The sequence below is a fragment of the Rhinichthys klamathensis genome, unplaced genomic scaffold, assembly GCF_029890125.1.
Source record: "Rhinichthys klamathensis goyatoka isolate OS25496 unplaced genomic scaffold, OSU_Roscu_1.1 h1tg000223l_1, whole genome shotgun sequence".
Classification (NCBI taxonomy): domain Eukaryota; kingdom Metazoa; phylum Chordata; class Actinopteri; order Cypriniformes; family Leuciscidae; genus Rhinichthys; species Rhinichthys klamathensis.
This window is the reverse complement of record NW_026606747.1, coordinates 4,342,983-4,363,302: the sequence shown is the minus strand read 5'-3', so window position 1 is coordinate 4,363,302 and position 20,320 is coordinate 4,342,983. Positions and strand designations below refer to the sequence as shown.

General features: G+C 40.9%; 1 protein-coding gene across 1 annotated transcript; it reads right to left on the bottom strand.

Annotated features, from left to right (window-relative positions):
- Positions 1 to 13,674: 13,674 nt before the first annotated feature.
- Positions 13,675 to 16,737, bottom strand: LOC130097706 (zinc finger MYM-type protein 1-like). The gene is made up of 2 exons (XM_056264646.1): positions 16,440 to 16,737; positions 13,675 to 16,135 (listed from the first exon to the last, which is right to left on the bottom strand). Exons 1-2 carry the CDS (start codon positions 16,735 to 16,737, stop codon positions 14,007 to 14,009), a joined length of 2,427 nt encoding a protein of 808 aa, XP_056120621.1. The 3' UTR covers positions 13,675 to 14,006.
- Positions 16,738 to 20,320: the final 3,583 nt, after the last annotated feature.

Below are 20,320 nucleotides of genomic sequence, written 5' to 3'. Positions count from 1 at the left end.
AGATGTTTAAAAAAGTTTGTACTTGTTTAAATTCAAACAATAGCATAACACACGTGACTAGTCCTGATTGGTTCCAGAGCCGTTTTAATGGTTGTGATTGGTTCTTATGATAATGAGCTTGCACGTCACTTGCACGCTTTTATCAGATATATGCTGTGCGTGCGTGTGTACACTCACCTAAAGGATTATTAGGAACACCATACTAATACTGTGTTTGACCCCCTTTCGCCTTCAGAACTGCCTTAATTCTACGTGGCATTGATTCAACAAGGTGCTGAAAGCATTCTTTAGAAATGTTGGCCCATATTGATAGGATAGCATCTTGCAGTTGATGGAGATTTGTGGGATGCACATCCAGGGCACGAAGCTCCCGTTCCACCACATCCCAAAGATGCTCTATTGGGTTGAGATCTGGTGACTGTGGGGGCCATTTTAGTACAGTGAACTCATTGTCATGTTTAAGAAACCAATTTGAAATGATTCGAGCTTTGTGACATTGTGCATTATCCTGCTGGAAATAGCCATCAGAGGATGGGTACATGGTGGCCATAAAGGGATGGACATGGTCAGAAACAATGCTCAGGTAGTCCGTGGCATTTAAACGATGCCCAATTGGCACTAAGGGGCCTAAAGTGTGCCAAGAAAACATCCCCCACACCATTACACCACCACCACCAGCCTGCACAGTGGTAACAAGGCATGATGGATCCATGTTCTCATTCTGTTTACGCCAAATTCTGACTCTACCATCTGAATGTCTCAACAGAAATCAAGACTATTCAGAGCAGGCAACATTTTTCCAGTCTTCAACTGCCTAATTTTGGTGAGCTCTTGCAAATTGTAGCCTCTTTTTCCTATTTGTAGTGGAGATGAGTGGTACCCGGTGGGGTCTTCTGCTGTTGTAGCCCATCCGCCTCAAGGTTGTGCGTGTTGTGGCTTCACAAATGCTTTGCTGCATACCTCGGTTGTAACGAGTGGTTATTTCAGTCAAAGTTGCTCTTCTATCAGCTTGAATCAGTTGGCCCATTCTCCTCTGACCTCTAGCATCAACAAGGCATTTTCGCCCACAGGACTGCCGCAGACTGGATGTTTTTCCCTTTTCACACCATTCTTTGTAAACCCTAGAAATGGTTGTGCGTGAAAATCCCAGTAACTGAGCAGATTGTGAAATACTCAGACCGGCCCGTCTGGCACCAACAACCACGCCACGCTCAAAATTGCTTAAATCACCTTTCTTTCCCATTCTGACATTCAGTTTGGAGTTCAGGAGATTGTCTTGACCAGGACCACACCCCTAAATGCATTGAAGCAACTGCCATGTGATTGGTTGATTAGATAATTGCATTAATGAGAAATTGAACAGGTGTTCCTAATAATCCTTTAGGTGAGTGTATACACAAGGGGTGATGGGCAAGACACACCTGGGAACAATCAAAGAACTATTGAAGGGAGAACCAATCAACAAAAGAACTCCAAAGGACTACAAAACATGACACCGAACAGGAAATTACATAAAGTCCACACATGACAGGGGAACACAGGCTGGGATCATGACAGCATGCATCACCATAATCTAAAATTGGTAACAATGTAGGCCTACTCTGTGTAATTCTCTTTCTAGCTCCAAATGAAAAACATTTATTTTGACAAAAAAGAAAACTTAATCTTGGTTTAAGCCTTTTTATCAAGTAATCAATATGAACATGATGGAGAGGCCTTAAAAGCTGATAGATCTGCTAATTTTTTTCAACCCTATTAGAAGAAAATAAATAAAACCCCAGGTTACGAAACTAACGAAAAATAAAGCTTCAAGCCCAGAACTTTCCAAGCAGCACAACAGTAATGACTTTATGACCTTCTTCACTTATAAGATTGATAAAATCAGGGAGAAAATTATAACTATGCAACCCTCTACTATAGCATCGCTTCAGGGAGTGCATTGTAGTCTTCCCAAGGAAAAATTCGATTCATTCATAGCTATAGAAGAGGAAGAATTTTCTAAACTCAATAAATCATCTAAATCGACAACATGTATGTTAGACCCTATACCGACTAAGCTACTGAAAGAGATGCTTCCAGAGGTCATGTCACCGGGTGAACAAACCAGGAACCAAAAATCATTGACTCGTTTCCAGGGGGAAGAAATGCCGGTGTAAGGCCGGCGCTGGGTATAAACATCAGGGGGTGCTTCTCATTTGTTATTTGTGCATCCTCGTTTCCTTTCCTCGCTTCCTTTCCTAGCGTCTCAGCTCCACCCCCTCTAGGTTGTGAGGGAAGGACGCAAGGAAAGAAAATGAGGACGGAGGAATTGAATGAAAGCTTTTTTTATACATTGGAATACTTGATCACTCGAGCGTCACTTCACAGCGTCATCAGCAGCGCACAAAGGATCTGCCCTTATGTTGTTAAAGTTTGTTTATTTAAGAAATTCATAATAAATAATAATAAAGCAAGATACCTTGTTGAAATATGTGAGTTGTGTGGTTTATGTAAACTACAAAAGTAAAGTATAAATTCAAATGATTGTGACAGATGTGAAGGGGGAGGAGAATTGATACGTGCGTCATGTTTAGTCGATAAAACTCTTCCGCAAAGGGTACACCTGTGTATCCTCGCTCATAGCTCCTCTGGAAGCCTCCTCACTCCTCGATCCTCGCCTCCTCGCGGTGCAATTAGAGAATTGAGTTGTCCTTCAAGATGGCTGAGCTCGATTGGTTTCCGGGTCATAGGATGGAGGACGGAGGAGCGAGGAGACGAGGAGGGATATTGGGAAGCACCCATGGTCGCCGACCATAATGAGCGCCAGCTGAAGCCCATGAGAAATGCTTAATTGAACCACCTGCCCGGGAAAAAGGAGTATAAAGAGAAGGGCTTGAAGTGGTCAAGAGAGGAAGAGAAAAAGCTGGTTGAGGTGTTCAAAGCGGGTTCTCCCAGAGAAGTGGTTGTCTCACGGAGAAGTGGTTGTCTCAGAGTTCGAGTGGTTGTTCCAGCGCAGTGAAGAGTGGTTTCGGGTACCAGCTTGTTCAGGAAAGTTGTCGTGGTGCGGCCGCCGCCCATTGAAGTCTGCTGGACCAGAGTGATCGTCTGTGGGAAATCTGCCGGACCGAGTTATTGATTGGACCTGCACGGCGAAGAGAGAGAGAGAGATAAGTGCATTGATTTCCTCTTACGAACATTCAAACAGCCTGAAGAGGATGCAGTGAGTGTGAACCTGACTATTAGAGAAGTGTGTGTTGCAGAGTGTGTCGAGGAGGAACTGAAGGTTGAATCTCCCCCACGTGAGTGTAACAAACGGATCGTAGGCCTCTGATCAGCCCTATCGTGTGAGTGAATTGCAGTGCTTTTGCCTTATTGATACACATTGATTCCTGGCTATGGATTGGAAGTGAACACGAGTGTGGTGTGTTTTTGCTGAGAAGTGGTTCAATCCATGTTTACACGTTTGTGGAAAGTTGTTACTATACTGTATCTGCTCTCCATCAGAAGCCTAGAGTGCTACAGCTGAGCTCAAAAGTACTTTGTACTGTGAAGAATCCTTACCTGTTCCACTTACTGCCTGAGTCTGGAAGTATGCAGCATTGCTGGTGAAGTAAGCTTTTAAACCACTGTCTCACTACTGTGAACCGAAGAGTACTTTGTACTGTGAAGAATCCTTACCTTTCTACTCACTGTCTGAGTTTGGAAGTATCCAGCATCGCTGATGAAGTAAGCTTTTAAACCACTGTCTCACTACTGTGCACAGACAAAAATACTTTGTATTGTGAAGAATCCTTACCTGTTCTACTTACCGTCCGAGTCTGGAACTATGCAGCAATGCTGGTGAAGTAAGCTTTTAAACCACTGTCTCATTACTGTGCTTTAAAAGGTACGAAGAGTACTTTGTACTGTGAAGAATCCTTACCTGTCCTACTTCCCGTCCGAGTCTGGAAGTATGCAGCAACGCTGGTGAAGTAAGCTTTTAAACCACTGTCTCATTATTGTGCACCGACGAAGAGTACTTTGTACCGTAAAGATTCCTTACCTTTCCACGTACGGTCTGAGTCTGGAAGTATGCAGCATTGTTGGTAAAGTGAGCTTTTAAGTCACTGTCTGTCCCACGAGCCTATTCGACGAGCCTGACGATGAGAGGAGTCACTGTCTGTCCCACGAGCCTATTCGACGAGTCTGACGACGCAAAGAGCCACGAACGTCCCTGTCCCTGCTTTTACCCTGTTTAAACTGAATAAAAACTTACCTTTTAAAGTCACTGTGGTTGTCTGCCTCTTGGTGTCCTCTGGTGTCTGCTCCTCCGGAGTGTGGTGAATAAACCCTTGGCCTTAACCCCGGTGACAGTCATAGATCCTCTTCTCAATATCATTAATTCATCTTTGTCACTAGGATACGTACCAAAAACTTTTAAGCTAGCTATGATAAAATCACTTGTTAAAAAACGCAACGTGATCGAACAGAATTGGTCAATTACAGGCCGATCTCGAATCTACCTTTTCTGTCAAAGATACTAGAAAAGGCAGTATTCTCACAATTATGTTCCTTTATAGAAAGAAATGATATCTGCGAGGATTTTCAGTCAGGATTTAGACCGTACCATAGTACTGACAGCTCTCATCAGAGTCACAAATGATTTGCTCTTATCCGATCGTGGTTTTATCTCGCTATAGGTGTTACTCGATCTTAGTGCTGCATTTAATACTATTGACCACAACATTATTTTAAATAGACTCGAAAATGATGTTGGCATTAGTGGAATTGCATTAGAATGGTTTAAATCATACTTACCTGACCGTTATCAGTTTGTAGCAGTAAATGAAGAGATGTCTTATCGATCACAAGTTCAGTATGGCGTACCACAAGGCTCAGTACTAGGACCGTTGCTGTTCTCTGTACATGCTACCATTAGGAAATATCATTAGGAAGTATGGCATTAGCTTTCACTGTTATGCCGATGATACTCAGCTCTATATTTCTTCACGCCCTGACGAAACTCACCAATTCACAAAATTAATGGAATGCATAGCTGATATAAAAAATTGGATGACTAGTAATTTCCCACTACTTAATTCTGAAAAAACAGAGATTCTAATTATTGGACAAAAAACTTCCTCACGTAATAACCTAGAATACTGTCTAACACTTGATGGCTGCTCTGTTAAGTCTTCGTCGTCAGTTAGGAACCTGGGTGTGCTCTTTGATACCAATCTTTCATTTGAAAGTCACGTGAATAGTATCTTTAAAACCGCATTTTTCCATCTTAAAAATTTATCTAAATTACGCCATATGCTCTCATTGACAAATGCGAAACAATTAGTTCATGCGTTCATGACCTCAAGGCTAGATTATTGTAATGCTCTACTGGGTGGTTGCCCTGCACACTTAATAAACAAATTACAGCTGGTACAAAACGCAGCAGCTCGAGTTGACCATATAGCACGGTTCTGTCAACACTGCATTGGTTCCCTATTAAACATCATATACATTTTTAAATATTGCTAATTACTTACAAAGCACTAAATGGTTTAGCTCCCCAGTACTTGAGCGAGCTCTTAACGCATTATAGTCCTTCACGTCTATTGCGATCTCAAAATTCCGGCCAGTTGATAATATTTAGCATATTTAGCACCTAAACTTTGGAACAGTGTTCCTAACATTGTCCGGGAAGCAGACACACTCTGTCAGTTCAAAGCTAGACTAAAAACACATCTCTTTGACCTTGCATACACATAACACACTATAGACTTCTATAATTCAATTTTAGGCTGCATAGATAAGGTAAGCCAGAACCGGAAACACTTCCCATAAATCCTGATGTACTCGTTACATCATAAGAAGAATGGCATCTACGCTAATATTAGTCTCTCTGTTTATCCCGAGGTTTACCGCAGTCCGCCGGATGCAAAGGACCAGATCTGTCGTCTGGACGCGACGAAATCGCAGTCCTGATGTCGTGATGTGTCACTAGTCCCTCCCCTGTGAAGGCCTCCCTCCCTTCACCTCTGTACAGATAATCGTTGTCGGGATAATTAAAATTCGGTATTATAAATTAAGGCCAGACAAGTAGTTTGAGTTTTTAGGGAAGGACTAAAAAAAAGGGATGGACTGTCATAAAGCCTGCGCACATATATTCAAACGCGCATACCTATAGAATGAACTCTTAATAACGCATGTGCACACCATCAGCATTCTCACAGGTTTGCGTTTTTAAAGTTTGTATGGTTCCCGTATTGTCCCCGTACAATATTGATTATTGTAACTCACTTTTCTCTTCACTTAACAAATCTGTTCTTCATCGACTGCAATCCATTCAAAATTCAGCTGCTAGATTACTTACTCGATCAAATAGGCGCACCCATATCACCCCGATACTCTGCTCCCTTGACTGGCTTCCTGTAACGTACAGGATCCAATTCAAAATACTAACCATAACCTATAGGGCTTTACATGGCCAGGCCCCTGCTTATCTTGCTGACATAATTTCATTTTCATACCCCTCTCCGGTCTCTCAGGTCTAATAATCAAAATCTGCTATCTACGCCACGCACTCGTTTAAAGACATGTGGGGATAGAGCCTTTGCCGCTATGGCACCCAGATTATGGAATGCTTTGCCAACCAGTATTAGGTTTGGTGAGAATGTGGACAGTTTTAGGGGACAAGTGAAGACTCATTTGTTCAGGTTAGCTTTTGGGTAATCTCTGTACTTTATATATTGATAATTTTATGTTTTATTTTATTTTTTATCCATTTTTGTCTATTGTAAAGCGCTTTGTGACTTAGTCTGTGAAAGGCGCTGTATAAATAAATTTTACTTACTTACAGTGAAGGCCCTAGCCCCTGACCAGCGTCCAGTGATGACTCCAGCCCCTGACCAGCGTCCAGTGATGACTCCAGCCCCTGACCAGCGTCCAGTGATGGCTCCAGCCACTGACCAGCGTCCAGTGATGACTCCAGCCCCTGACCAGCGTCCAGTGATGGCTCCAGCCACTGACCAGTGTCCAGTGAAGGCTCCAGCCCCTGACCAGCGTCCAGTGATGACTCCAGCCCCTGACCAGCGTCCAGTGAAGGCTTCAGCCCCTGATCAGCGTCCAGTGAAGGCTCCAGCCCCTGACCAGCGTCCAGTGAAGGCTCCAGCCCCTGACCAGCGTCTAGTGATGACTCCAGCCCCTGACCAGCGTCCAGTGAAGGCTTCAGCCCCTGACCAGCGTCCAGTGATGACTCCAGCCCCTGACCAGCGTCCAGTGATGACTCCAGCCCCTGACCAGCGTCCAGTGATGGCTCCAGCCCCTGACCAGCGTCTAGTGATGACTCCAGCCCCTGACCAGCGTCCAGTGAAGGCTTCAGCCCCTGACCAGCGTCCAGTGATGACTCCAGCCCCTGACCAGCGTCCAGTGAAGGCTCCAGCCCCTGACCAGCGTCCAGTGATGACTCCAGCCCCTGACCAGCGTCCAGTGAAGGCTCCAGCCCCTGACCAGTGTCCAGTGTCTTGGCTCCTGTCTGCCTTGCTGCTGATCAATTGTGATGACATCTCAGATCATTATCTAGTCTTGTGTATACTTCATTTAGCCAAGGATTCAAAGCCTTCTGTGTTACAAATATGTTAGACCTATCCATAAGTTAAATTGGGCCGGAGCGCAACTACGCCTCCTCAGGTCCACAACACACCCTGCCGGAGCTCAGCTCCGTCTCCTTCAGCACCAAATATTGTTATTCCACTTGAATTATTTTTCATCTCCTGGTAAATACATGGCATATGAGACTGAATAATTAGCAAGACTACACAGAGACATTCAGGCTACATGGAATTATCAGACGTCATAATGCATTAATCGCTGCGTTCTCTGGTTCAGCACCCCGCCCACCAGTGCCGTTACCATGGAAACCCGCGAACGGCTAGACGCAGCGGTTCTCAAAGTGTGGGGTGCGCCCCACTGGTGGGGAATAGAGACGTGAGAGGCGGGCCAAACGGGAGGAAATTTTCCTTTTTATGCATTTATATCTTTATTCGTTCATGGCGAGTCCGCGTCGTTAACTTCATCTTTGCAGCGACTAGGGCTGGGTACCAAGTTCGGTACTTTTTAGGTACCGACCGAATTGCCTCTGTACTGCCGAGTATCGAAAAATTACTTCTTGTTCGGTACCAGATTTCGATACCTAAGGGGTTAACTCATCAACGTCAGTGAGCCAATACGCTGTAAAAACAATAGTTTACGCGGTTACGCCCAGAGACGTGGCTCACGTGAAGTGTGTAGCGTCCCAACCCCCATAGATGCACGTGAAGTTTATTTTTTATAAATCCCGATATATGCGTTTTTTATTTTGTATAAATCCCAATTTCTATGCCCATTTTGTGCGTACGCAACGTTTATACATCAGGCCCCAGGAGCGGTGCGTATACAGCAGTGCAGAGATCGTTTACACACCGAGTCTATTTCTGCTGTGCTGCACGCGCTGAATTAAAGTGACAGCGCATAGTTTGTCGTCAAAATAAACACGGATTGACATGAAAATATAGTAATCTCTCCATAAATGCATTTAATTAAATCATACTATAGGCTACTATTTTTCAGTCATTTTCTTTTTAACTTTAAGCTCGGGATATTTTAAGCAAGGACAACTACTGTCTGTGTAGCCTACAAATAGAATCGCAATAATGAAACTTTTTATTTTATTTTATAAAAGATGCTGATAATAAAAATAGTGATTTGAAATAAAAAATAGAGAATAAATGCTGTGTTTGTGGTACAGCCGTAGATCAGTTGCGCACTGCAAACGCAGCATGTGAAAGCACAATAGCACGTGCTGTGCTGCATACCACCGCAACATGCACCGCATACGCACTGCACTCGGAGTATGTGTGAAACAGGCGTGCACTAAAGGAAAGAAACCCAATACTTTAAGCTTTTCCTTTGTTAAAGTCTCTGTAGCTAGTGTACTCGAATTTTATTTATCTGCAACATTATGTTGTATACTTACAGTTTTGCAAATACTACGAGTGGGACTCTGTAATATTAGCATTTAACAAAAACAAAAAAAATAGGCTAACTTACTTGTAGTGGTACATGCTTATGTACTATTTAAGTTAACGTTTCTGTGCATGCCTGCATGGTGACTTATGCTGCCTTCTGGTGCTCTCGGAATTAACGTAAATACTAGTTTTCTAGTTTAAAACAATTGGACATGAACGCCCTTTCAAGTCAACATTTGAATGCAATGAGCTCGTAATCACGACTTCAGGAGTGGGAAATACCATATTTCTCATAGCACGTGAAGGCAGCATGAGTCCTCCTAATAACTGGGACCTACGTAACGTTAGATATTGTTAGGCTGTATGGCTAGCTAAATCGATGCTAAAAATGCTTTAAGGTTGACAGTAACATTAAACTAGTTATCTTGTTAAAGCGTGCAATGTTAAAATCTTGTATAATATTAGTTGCTGTATTTTTTTCTGTTTGCTTGGTTTTTATTGTATGTAATTGTATTTTTGTAATTAATTTTTTGCCATGAAAATAGTCACAGATGCTGACATGCCATTACATAAAACTATACTGATACTATTAAAGTGTTCTTATCCTTAAGGTTGGCTGCATTAACAGGTTAGCTTTCTTGTTTTTCCCCCCCTCTTCACGTTAATGTTATTATAGCCTCTGCCCCTGCCGACCCTGGCATGAGGAGACCATCATCAAGTATCAATCCTTTCACACTGGCAGAAAAAGGGAAAATGATTAAGGAAAGGCAAGATGAATGCCACAGGGCAGTCACAAACTTCATTGTGAAAGGTTTGCTGCCTTTTTCTACAGTGGAGGCTCCATGGTGGAGGTAAGAAAGCTGTAAGTGGTGGTGGTGTTGTAGGTTGTTGGCCAGGTGTTTTTAGGTAGATAATGTTTTTAATTTGAATTTAATTTTTTTTACACACCTTTTATAGTAACCAACACTGATAAAACAATGCTATTTTTATGTTTTGTTTTCTGATTATGTAAATTATAGGGAGATGATAAGAGCCTTAAACCCCAGATATCAGTCCCCCAGTCAAGACATGCTCTCAAATACCCTCATACCTGCATGGTATGCAGTAGAAAAAGAAAACATCAAGAAAGAGTTACAAGATGTGAGGGATGTGGCTGTGACTGCTGATGGATGGACCAGCATTGCACAAGACCACTACCTGACAGTGTCAGCCCTCAGCAGTGGAAGTAGCAGCAGCCCAGTGTCAGCCCTCAGTTTGCCAATTTGTTGGACTCTGGCCCAATATGAACACTTCAAAACCAAATATTCGTTCATCTTCCTGTCTAATAATGCACTGGGATGTGAAATATGCTGAGATGCAGGGTCACCAGGTGTGCTAAGATCTGGTTCAAACAAATACACTTTTTCATCAGAGTGGCAATATGGCAGAGTTAAACCTTATGGGGATACTAAAGACAAGCAGATGATATTGTTACAAAAAAAAGTCGATCTGTGAAAAAAAAGAAGAAAGTACATTAGATGCCAGCTTCCTAAAAGCACAACAAGAACAGCTGTGCACCACTGAGAAGGTGTTTAGGACGGCATATCACATTGCCAAAAGAAATCGTCCATACACAGATCACCCTTCGCTCATCGACCTACAGCGCATGAATGGTCTTAATATGGGGAGAGTTTTGCAGACTAATGTCACATGCACAGAGATTGTTAATTTCATCTCAATAGAAATGAAACATGCCCTGATGACCAGCATCAGGAATACAAGGCCCAAAGTGTCCATCCTGATAGATGAGAGCACGACACTAAGCAAAAATCTTGTTTAATTGTATATGTTCGCGCATCGATCCAAAATTCAGACCCACTCACTTTTTTCTTAGAGATTATTGAGCTCGAACAGACTACTGCAAATGGCATTCATTGACTACTGCAATGAATACTGATGCATTGCTCAAGTGTCTCATGGACCAACATGACATCATGACTTTGCGTAAACATACACGCCACTTTCAATTCAAGTGGCGTGTTATCTATACGCATTTTGAGGTATCCGCGTGTATGTCCACGCCGAAATCTTTTGCGTGTATGTCTACGCCATTAAATGTCCGAGTGATTCCGCGTGTATGTGTACGCCGTTAAATGTCCGAGCGAAACGAAGCAAAATCTATATCTAGATCTGTGGAGCGATATTTCTTTTCCTAGGATGGTAGGAGAAGACTCATAAATGGTATTAACCCCAGTGACGGGTAGGTTTAGGGACGGGGTTGGGGTAGGTCATATATTTATATATACATAATACAGTAATATAACGTTAAGTCAAAGGCGTTGATAAACACGCTGAAAAGCGATTATGCGTGTTGATAGCACGCCAAAAATGAAAATACGAATTGGCGTGTCATACATACGCCATTTCATGAGATCAGTCTGCATGGACAATGGGTTAGATGATGAGTTTCTAAAGCAGTGCTATCTTGGCTACTGCTCTGATGGGGCATCGGTGATGCTGGATAGAAAAGCAGGGGTGTATGCAAAGCTAAAGGCCAGATATCCAGCAGTGGTTGGCTGGCACTGCCTTAATCACAGGCTAGAGCTGTCAGTTGGGGATGCCGTAAGGAGCTGTGTGGAAACCAACCACTTCACCAGTTTCCTGGATAAGCTGTACTGTCTTTATAGTAAGTCCCCAAAGAATTTGAGGGAACTGGATGAGGCTGCATCAGTAGTGGGCACACAGTTGAGAAAAATAGGTTGTGTGTTAACCCTCTCGATTTTTTCCTTATCAGTGCAAAAGAGAATCAAATTACTCTGTTGATTTTGATCTTACATATAAGTGTTGTACATCATTAGATCCTGTTAAGTGTCTATTTTTTTTGTGGGTACTCACAATAAAAACAAAGTGTTGTGCTTTTCGCCTAATAAAGAAAAATAAACATGATGCGCGTTTTGCCTTCTCTCTGTCAGTAATGTCCGTTCTGAAACGCGTCCGAAAAGTGAACTGTAACTCTGTCAATACTTGTCACAGAGATACGAGAGATGTATCTTTATGAAGCTGAAATTCTCTTCTTTTAAATGAAGTAATTTATTTAAAAAAATATACACTACCGTTCAAAAGTTTGGGGTCGGTACGATTTTACATACTTTTAAAAGAATTCTCTTCTGCTAACCATGGCTGCGCTTATTTGATTAAAAATACAACAAAAATCAGTTATAGTATTAAATATTATTCCAGTGTAAATCAGCTGTTTTCTGTGTGAATATATAGTAAAGTGTAATTTATTCCTGTGATCAAAGCTGAATTTTCAGCATCACCAGTGTCAGTGTCTTCAGTGTCAAATGATCCTTCACAAATCAGTATAATATGAGGATTTGATGCTCAAGAAACATTTATTATTATAATCAATGTTGAAACAGTTCTTGGTCTGTCAGTTGTACAGTTTTTTTTTTTTTTTTGGATTCTTTGATGAATAGGAAGTTCAAAAGAACAGCATTTTTTTTAAATAGAATCTTTTGTAACATTATAAATGTCTTTACTGTCCTTGATAAATAAAAGTATTGATTTCTTTCCTCCAAAAATTAAAAAATAAAATTCTCACTGACCCCAAACTTTTGAACGGTAGTGTATATTTCCAGTTTATGTAATCCGTTTGAAACCAAGGAGAGGTCCAGTTTTTTCTTTCTCCCCTCATTATCTTTAATTAGCTGAGGCCGCCACGCCCCCAGAGCTTTTCACATGGTAAATAGGCGATCTATGCATCGCACACGCAGCACGCCCCCCGATCAATGCCATAACAACACGAAGTAACTTTCTTCATCAGAATCACTGATAGTTCATCGCGTTTTGAGGATGGCAGCACGCTACTCCTTCAGAGGATTATGGACAGCAGGGAAAAATTCACCTTTTCCTCAGAGGAACTTGGATGACGAACGGCTGCATTTTGAAGAACGAATTGACCCCGCCGATGATACAAGCTCTGAGTAAGTTGTTTAGTGTTATATAATTCCTTTTCTGATCATAGAGCTCAAATGAATTTTCAGACTATATTTTGCCTAGTTTTGGCTAGCTCTTAACATAGGAAATATTACCTATACGCTCGTGTAAACTTTTTTTGAATAACTGCTTAGATTATAATGATTTAGTGAAATATATCGATCCGCAAGATTTGCTTGAGTACTTCAGTGGTCTAGTGGCAGATCTTTTGCCAAGCGTGTCAGAGGTTACGGTTTCTAATCCGCCCTCGGTATAGTTTTTTTTTTCTCTCATAGAGGTTACGGGTTCTAATCCGCCCTCGGTATAGTTTTTTTTTTTCTCTCTCATCAAAACCGAATATGTTCATCAGTGGTTACAGTCTATATCAAGCAGTTGTGTGCCTTTTATTTTGTGATTTCACCGGAATGAATAGTGTCCGCCGCAACGGCGATAGATTGAAGAGCGCGTCCGAGTGAAGACTGTGTGCGCGCCGCCACAAGAGAACACTGTATCAATGACACTGATACAGTGGCGCCTCCAGAAATTTTTCATAGGGGTGGCCAGATGGGGCCACTTAAAATCTTGGGGTGGCACACCAAAACTATAAACCATAATTTCAGAATTTTATTCTACTGTTGTAATAAACCGGCCTGTAGAAAACTATCAGAAAGACTTAAAGGAAACTCCTACTGATATACTTTGGTTTAGTGTGTTAAATTTAATGTTACTAATGAGTACAGTTAACATTTTGAGTTGCACAACAATTCTGTTTTATTCTGCAATTATATTTGACATAAGGTGTACATTTATTGCAAACAAAACAGTTACTGGGGAAAAGCAGATACTGGCAGATACAAATTAAAGCAAGGACAGAAACAATCACATCTTTGCTTTATGTAACAGGACTTTCCCAACAGGGATCAATAGTCTGATTCTGATTACCAGGCTATAGAGTATGTGTAAGAAACATTTATATCTTTGCTTAATGTAAAACAAAAATAATTATTACTGTTACAAAAAGAACTTCCCAACAGGGATCAATAGTCTCTGATTCTGATTACCAGCCTTCAGAATAGCTTTATTCGCCTGTTGCTATGTTTTTTTGGCAAACACATCCACAAAGTCATCAAGATTTATGGCCTTAGTCCTTCTTGATTCTACACTCAGCACACCCAAATTGCTTAAACGCTCATCAGTCATGGTACTTCTCAAGGTAGTTTTGATTAACTTTAGCTTAGAAAAACTGCGCTCACAGGATGCAGTGCTCACTGGTAGTGCAAGTGCAATTTTGTACAGTTTAAACATTTGGTGGAAGACCTCCTTAAATGGTTCCAAAAAGACAGTGAGCTCTATTAATGCCTTTGGTGTTTCCTGACCACTACTTTGCTTCCTCTCAAGAATGCGCTTAAGCTGGGGGATCTCATATTGTAGATCCTCAGTACTGCAGTTGTATTGTGAGGCAAATGGAAACACTACATCTTTCTCACAAAATATGGCACTGCACGGATTCAAGGCCTGTATCCCTTTCATTATTACACAATTTTCTTTAGAAAATCTTCTCTTCACCTCAGAGAGAAGCACATCAATAACTGGAATGAATGAACCTGTCCGAAAGGACTCTTTCTCTGTGCTCTCTTGTCTTTGAACTATTGGAGTGAACAAGTAATGATCTTCAAGCAAAGAGCTTGGTCTGACCTGACGGCCTGAAGGTCTGGCACTGATGTTGCATTGCTCAGTAAGAGTTAAAATATTGTCCCAGATGTCATTAAAGATAGAGCCCTCTCTGTAACTCTCCAATGTGTCAACAAGAGAGTCAACAAGTGTGACAGCTGTGCCCAAATCAAGTTGTGGGGACTGTAAAATATCTGACAGATATTTTATCTCACCAAGAACACTGGTGAATGTTACAAGGAGGCTAACAAACTTGAGATCTATTTGGGCTAATAAACCTCTTGCCTCTACAGCTCTGTCACCATTTTGCTCTTCTGATATTTCTTTTAGTAGACGTATGATGGCTGACAGTCTGTCTCTCACTGTCTTGCAAGCATTATACCTACATGCCCACCGTGTCTCTATCAGTCTTTGTAACTCTCTTGGGGCCCCCTGAAACATCTCCCTCTGTACCTCAAGCCACCTTTGGTGCACATATGACCCTGACACAAAAACATAAAGTTTCTGCAAAAGAGAAAAGAAGCGATTAGCTTCAGGGATGCATTTCACACTGTCAACTAATACTAAATTTAAACAATGCGCATTGCAGTGCACATAAAAAGCTAATGGGGCCTCTGATTTTATGCGTGCTTGCACACCTGTGTTTTTTCCGCTCATGACTGAGGCTCCGTCATATGCTTGCCCTACAAGGTGTTTTTTGTAGTCAAGACCATGCTTCTGCAAAATTTGAATTTTTTTCTGTGAAAGTGCTGCAGCATCAAGGCGCTGTGCTGCCTCAAAGGCTAGGAAGCTCTCACATACTGACCCATTGTAATAGTATCTTATTACAAAGGACATCTGTTCTTTTTTGCTTAGGTCTTTAGTCTTATCAACCAAAATGCTGAAAGCCTCACTTTGGGAAACTTCACTAGTTACTGAAGTGCGGACCATTTCAGCTAGACAATCAATTATTTCATTTTGTGTGTCATGCCCAAGATATGTTGCATTTTTTTGACATGTCATTTTTCTTTTGACTGTGGGATTGTGTTTGGCTAGCAGTTCCATAATAGCGACAAAGTTTCCTTTATTCTCACCTTCTGATTCTTTATGTGCTCTCTGTGCTATGTTCTGCGTAGCTGTGAGAAGCAGGGTTTCTCCAACAACTTTAATGTACTCTCTATTTTCCTTCACTAATTTATTGTATTCCGCATTTAAGGAGGCTGAGAGAGAGGATGTGCTTGCAGTGGATTTTTCATACTCTGCCCATGCTAACATTGCATTAGTATGTGCTTCAGATTTGGCATGACTTAAAAGCCCCCCATCTTTGAAGGTTGCCTTTTTCCAATGTTTGAACCCCTCTTCAGATGTAAATGCTGAATCACCTGAGGAGGGGAGACTGAAATGCCGGCAGGCATAACAGTAGGCAGAGTCTTTACTCTGAGAGTATTCCAGCCATTTATGTGTGTTGTACCAGTCTTTAGAGAAGCATCGTCTTCTGTCCCCTTGATAGGTGCGAGGGAAGATTTTCAGATGTGGCTGCTTGGGCTGCTCTGCTCTTGACTGGGAGATATCTATAATGAAACAAGAGGCAAAATCAGTTATTCTGATATTAAAATAATAATGATAATAATAATAATAATAATAAGCCCCTCTCGTAATTATCAATCATACCTGTAATAATGGCCTATAGGCATTTCTATTCAGACTAACAAAACTCAATTACTAATAAACATGAATCAAAAAGCTTTAAGTGATTATGTCATGATTTGTAATTAATTGGAAACACACTAAACAAAACATACATTTCTCCAGATGATGTTACTATCTAGGCTAGCCATCAATTTCATTATTAGGGCCATGTGATCGTAATTTCACCTGTTGGTCCAGGAACACGTCTAACACCTGCTTTTGCCGTGTCCTCCTGCCAAGCTTCTGTGACCAATGGTGCTGACTGTCCCTGGGCTGCTGCTGTCTGTCTTTCCTCATCATTGTGTTCTGTCACTAATGCTGGCTGTGTATCCTTGTCATGCTGCTCTGTCTGTTCCTCTCCTCCATCCTCCTCCTCCTCCTCACTACTACTAAGCCTCTGTTGCTCCCCTTCTATCTCTTTCACTCCTCCTTCTGTACTTTTCTTCTTAAAATAAGAAGAGATGTCTGTGGACTTTCTCTTCATTTTCTGAAAATAACATACACATGCACCAGCTAACGACGTTAGCTACGTAACGTTAACTCGTCAAAACGTGTCAAAGACCTATCAAAAAGCTGCTGTAACAGTATACTGTAACCATTTCGCACTTAAAAAGCACATGTCACAACACATAATTACCCGTCTTCTTTTACTAAAGAATATTTTTTACTTATTTACTTACCGGTGGTCTTCTTCGTCTTCTTTCTTAGCTTCTTTCGAAATTGTTGACCGACAGCAGAGATGACGGGCACGCGCTGAGCTGTTGCTGCGCAACAGCGGCATGGACGGAGGGGCGGGGTTCGGGGGAGTACTGGCTACTGTGTGCGATCTAGAGCGGCTTGCCTGCCTGGCTGTGCATTAGGGATGAAATGCATAAGCTACTAAAATTTATGGTGGCCAGGAGTCGGCCAGGGGTGGCCGTGGCCACCCCTGGCCACCCCCTGGTGGCGCCAGTGCACTGATAGCAGCGGACACGAGCGCTTAGCTTGAGTTCAAAAACAAAACATTTTAGCGCTAGATCTCTTTTTTAAGAGCGGACTAAATGAATGCTCTGCTAGTTAACTGGAGATGTTTTATTTGTATTAGGTACATCCGTGCCTCAATGTTTCCAAAAGTGGTGGGTACAAAATGACTCATGATGAAATCTGGTGGGGACGCGTACCCACCGCCCCCCACCGAAATCGACGCCTATGCAAATATGTGATACTGTCCAAATACAATATATTTTTTATATATAAATGTTCAGTTTTGGTTAGTCTATCACCCAGGCTGCCAAGGCAACTGCAAAAGGCTGCAAATATAAATGGACAGATGTCAGCATCAGTGAGATGTACCGCTAACTTACCTAACTAACCATCAGCCTTCAGAAATCATTCTGATATGATTAAAAAAAAACAATGTTGGAAACAGTTGTCCTGCTTCATTTTTTTTTTTACCTGTAATATTTTTTTTTTAGGATTCTTCGAATACATTTTTTTTAATAAAAAAAAAACAAGTTTGGTCTTTTTATGTTTTTTTTTTTTTAAAGGATGTGTTAAGTGATAGGAATGAATTTAAGTCTTTACGTTCTTAGGAAAGATTTCTATTTTGAATAAATGCAGTTCTTTTTAACTTTTTATTCATCAGTGAATCATTCTTAGTTCAGGCTGCCGCACAGCACCTTGATGGGCCATTGGGGGAGTGTCTTTAGTCTTCCCACCCAGGTGTAAATCACATTAATATTCATGGCCATTCACACTCCCACGCATACAGCAGTGCTGACCAAAAACTGACGTAAGAAATTTAAATCATTATATTGTTGTTTGTGAAAGAGTGGTCAGAATGATTTTCATTTAATTTTGAAGTAAAAATTCTAGCCTACAAGAATAGTAACACAAAAGTCTTGTGGACAACTATTCAGTATGTGTTAAATGGCCTTATTGCGGTGACATTTTTTTCCCACAACGTACTAACCACGCATAATATTTTTTTTTCTATAAAATGCAAACATGTACATCCATTTTGCTCACATATTATTGTAGCAGAGTTTGTGCTGAATACAGCAAATTTATATGTTGGCAAATGGTATGTTTTAAGTAGCTGAAATAAGCACAAATGTCAGGGCATGTCAAAACATCTCAAGGACCCCAAAAACACCTCAGACCCCAGAGGGTTAAATGTGAGATGGGTTGCCTCTTCCTACAGGAAAGTTGAGGCTGTCTGGAATATGTATGGTGCTTTGCACCAGCACTTTATTAGGACCTCGGCTGAAAGGTGCATGTATGACGGGCTTGCAGCTAAATTATCCTCAGAGGGTTTTGTTGTCAATTTGGGACAATTTCATAAATTTTCAGAGGTTGAAATCCATTGCCTGCTTGTAAACATTAAAGGTAAAAAAATAATAATAAACTAAGTGAATTGTAAAGTATTTATCTTTGTTTGAACAAATACTAGGGGTGGAACGGTACATGTATTCGTATTGAACCGAAACAGTACGGGCGTCACGTTTCGGTGCACGAATTTACACAGAGAATACACGGTATAAAAATAAATAAAACTCGCGTGCAAATTAATAAATGTAATGCGGAACTACTGTTAGATAGGCGGGTTCTTTAGGGACACATAATCTGTACCATCGGCTTAGCTCTGAACGCGCATTCACTTCAAACGTTGGCTTTATACGCGAGTCCTATTCGCTTTGGACTAGCGACGAACTGACGCTCTATTCATGTTTGGTGTGACCGCATAATGAAGAGGCTGCGATGTCAAGATTGCAATGCTGGAGAGTGTGTGTGTGTGTGTGCGCGAGAGAGAGACGCGGGATCGAACAGTGGAAACATAAAAAACATACTCCGTCCATTTTGTTCATACAGATCATTAAACTGGCAAAGTGTTTACTTATATTTGTGTACACTCGTGATAAAACACAACATTGTGCTTTTGTCACACTGTAAACTCTTGTCAAACTTTAACCTACAACTGTCACCCAACCAAAATCACACACACACACACACACACTGTTTTAAAAGCAAAACATATTTATCCAACTCCATTTCAAAACAGTCTGTGGGTCCTATCTTTTAGACATTCATCATATTACATTGGTTTTCATTTCTCGTCCTCGGGTCACTAATCTTACACATTCTACATTGATTAAAAAAGAAAATCGAATGTGTTTTTAATGGTAGTATTATTTTATACAGAAATCAATTATTTATAATTCAGATGAGAATAATGTTATATTATTAATTAATAATGTTAATTAAAATTAAGGAAAACAAATATATTGATCTGAAATATGGCAAATTAATTTTAAATTAATTCAGGTACAATTACCAAACATATCGCAAGGTCTTTTTGTCTTTTTTATTAATTTAATTAATAACATAATTATATAAAAGTATTGTCAGTGCACTACAAATAAACTGGTTCTATGCCTTTATTAATAAAACTTATTTAAAAAATACAATGCCTTCTGCATTTTTGTTTTGCTTTTCCCTCCATTGTACCGAAATCATACCGAACCGTGATGTCTGAACCGAGGTATGAACCGAACCGTGACTTCTGTGTACCGTTCCACCCCTAACAAATACTCAACCCTAATTTACACGTTAATACTGGAAAAAGAGCCCCTTTGGTGTAAAAACACATTAAGTCATTTTTACGGCGCGATTTTGAATGATGACCATTTACCGTAAATAAGGGCTCCCCCTCCCTACAAAAGCCAATTTAACCACTGCACACCAGGCGTGTAAAAGAGACAGGCGTCTTTTTGGGACTCGGCTATTATTTGAAGTTTTACGGTATACATAGAAAATGACTAAATTAAAGACAAAATCATGTGTGAGATGTTTAAATATTAAGTCCTTAAATATACAATTAAATTAAACTGCAGCTATCAATTAATGTAAGGCATGTTAATGCAAGGTGTTTTTATTTTGAGTATTGTGATTCAACATGCTTTTTGCATCAAATACTTATTCCATATATACACTTTTAACAATACATTAGTCATGATATTACTTAAGGTGAACCATATTGTGTACAGTGTCAAAACAACTGACTACTCATTAAACAATGACACAAAAAA

Bases quoted from the DNA above. Each gene is read 5' to 3' on its own strand.
- LOC130097706 (XM_056264646.1), bottom strand. From the start codon at position 16,737: ATGAAGAGAAAGTCCACAGACATCTCTTCTTATTTTAAGAAGAAAAGT. The intron at 16,136-16,439 runs GTGAAATTACGA...GTTTCATTATAG, and splicing joins ACGTGTTCCTGGACCAACAG to ATATCTCCCAGTCAAGAGCA.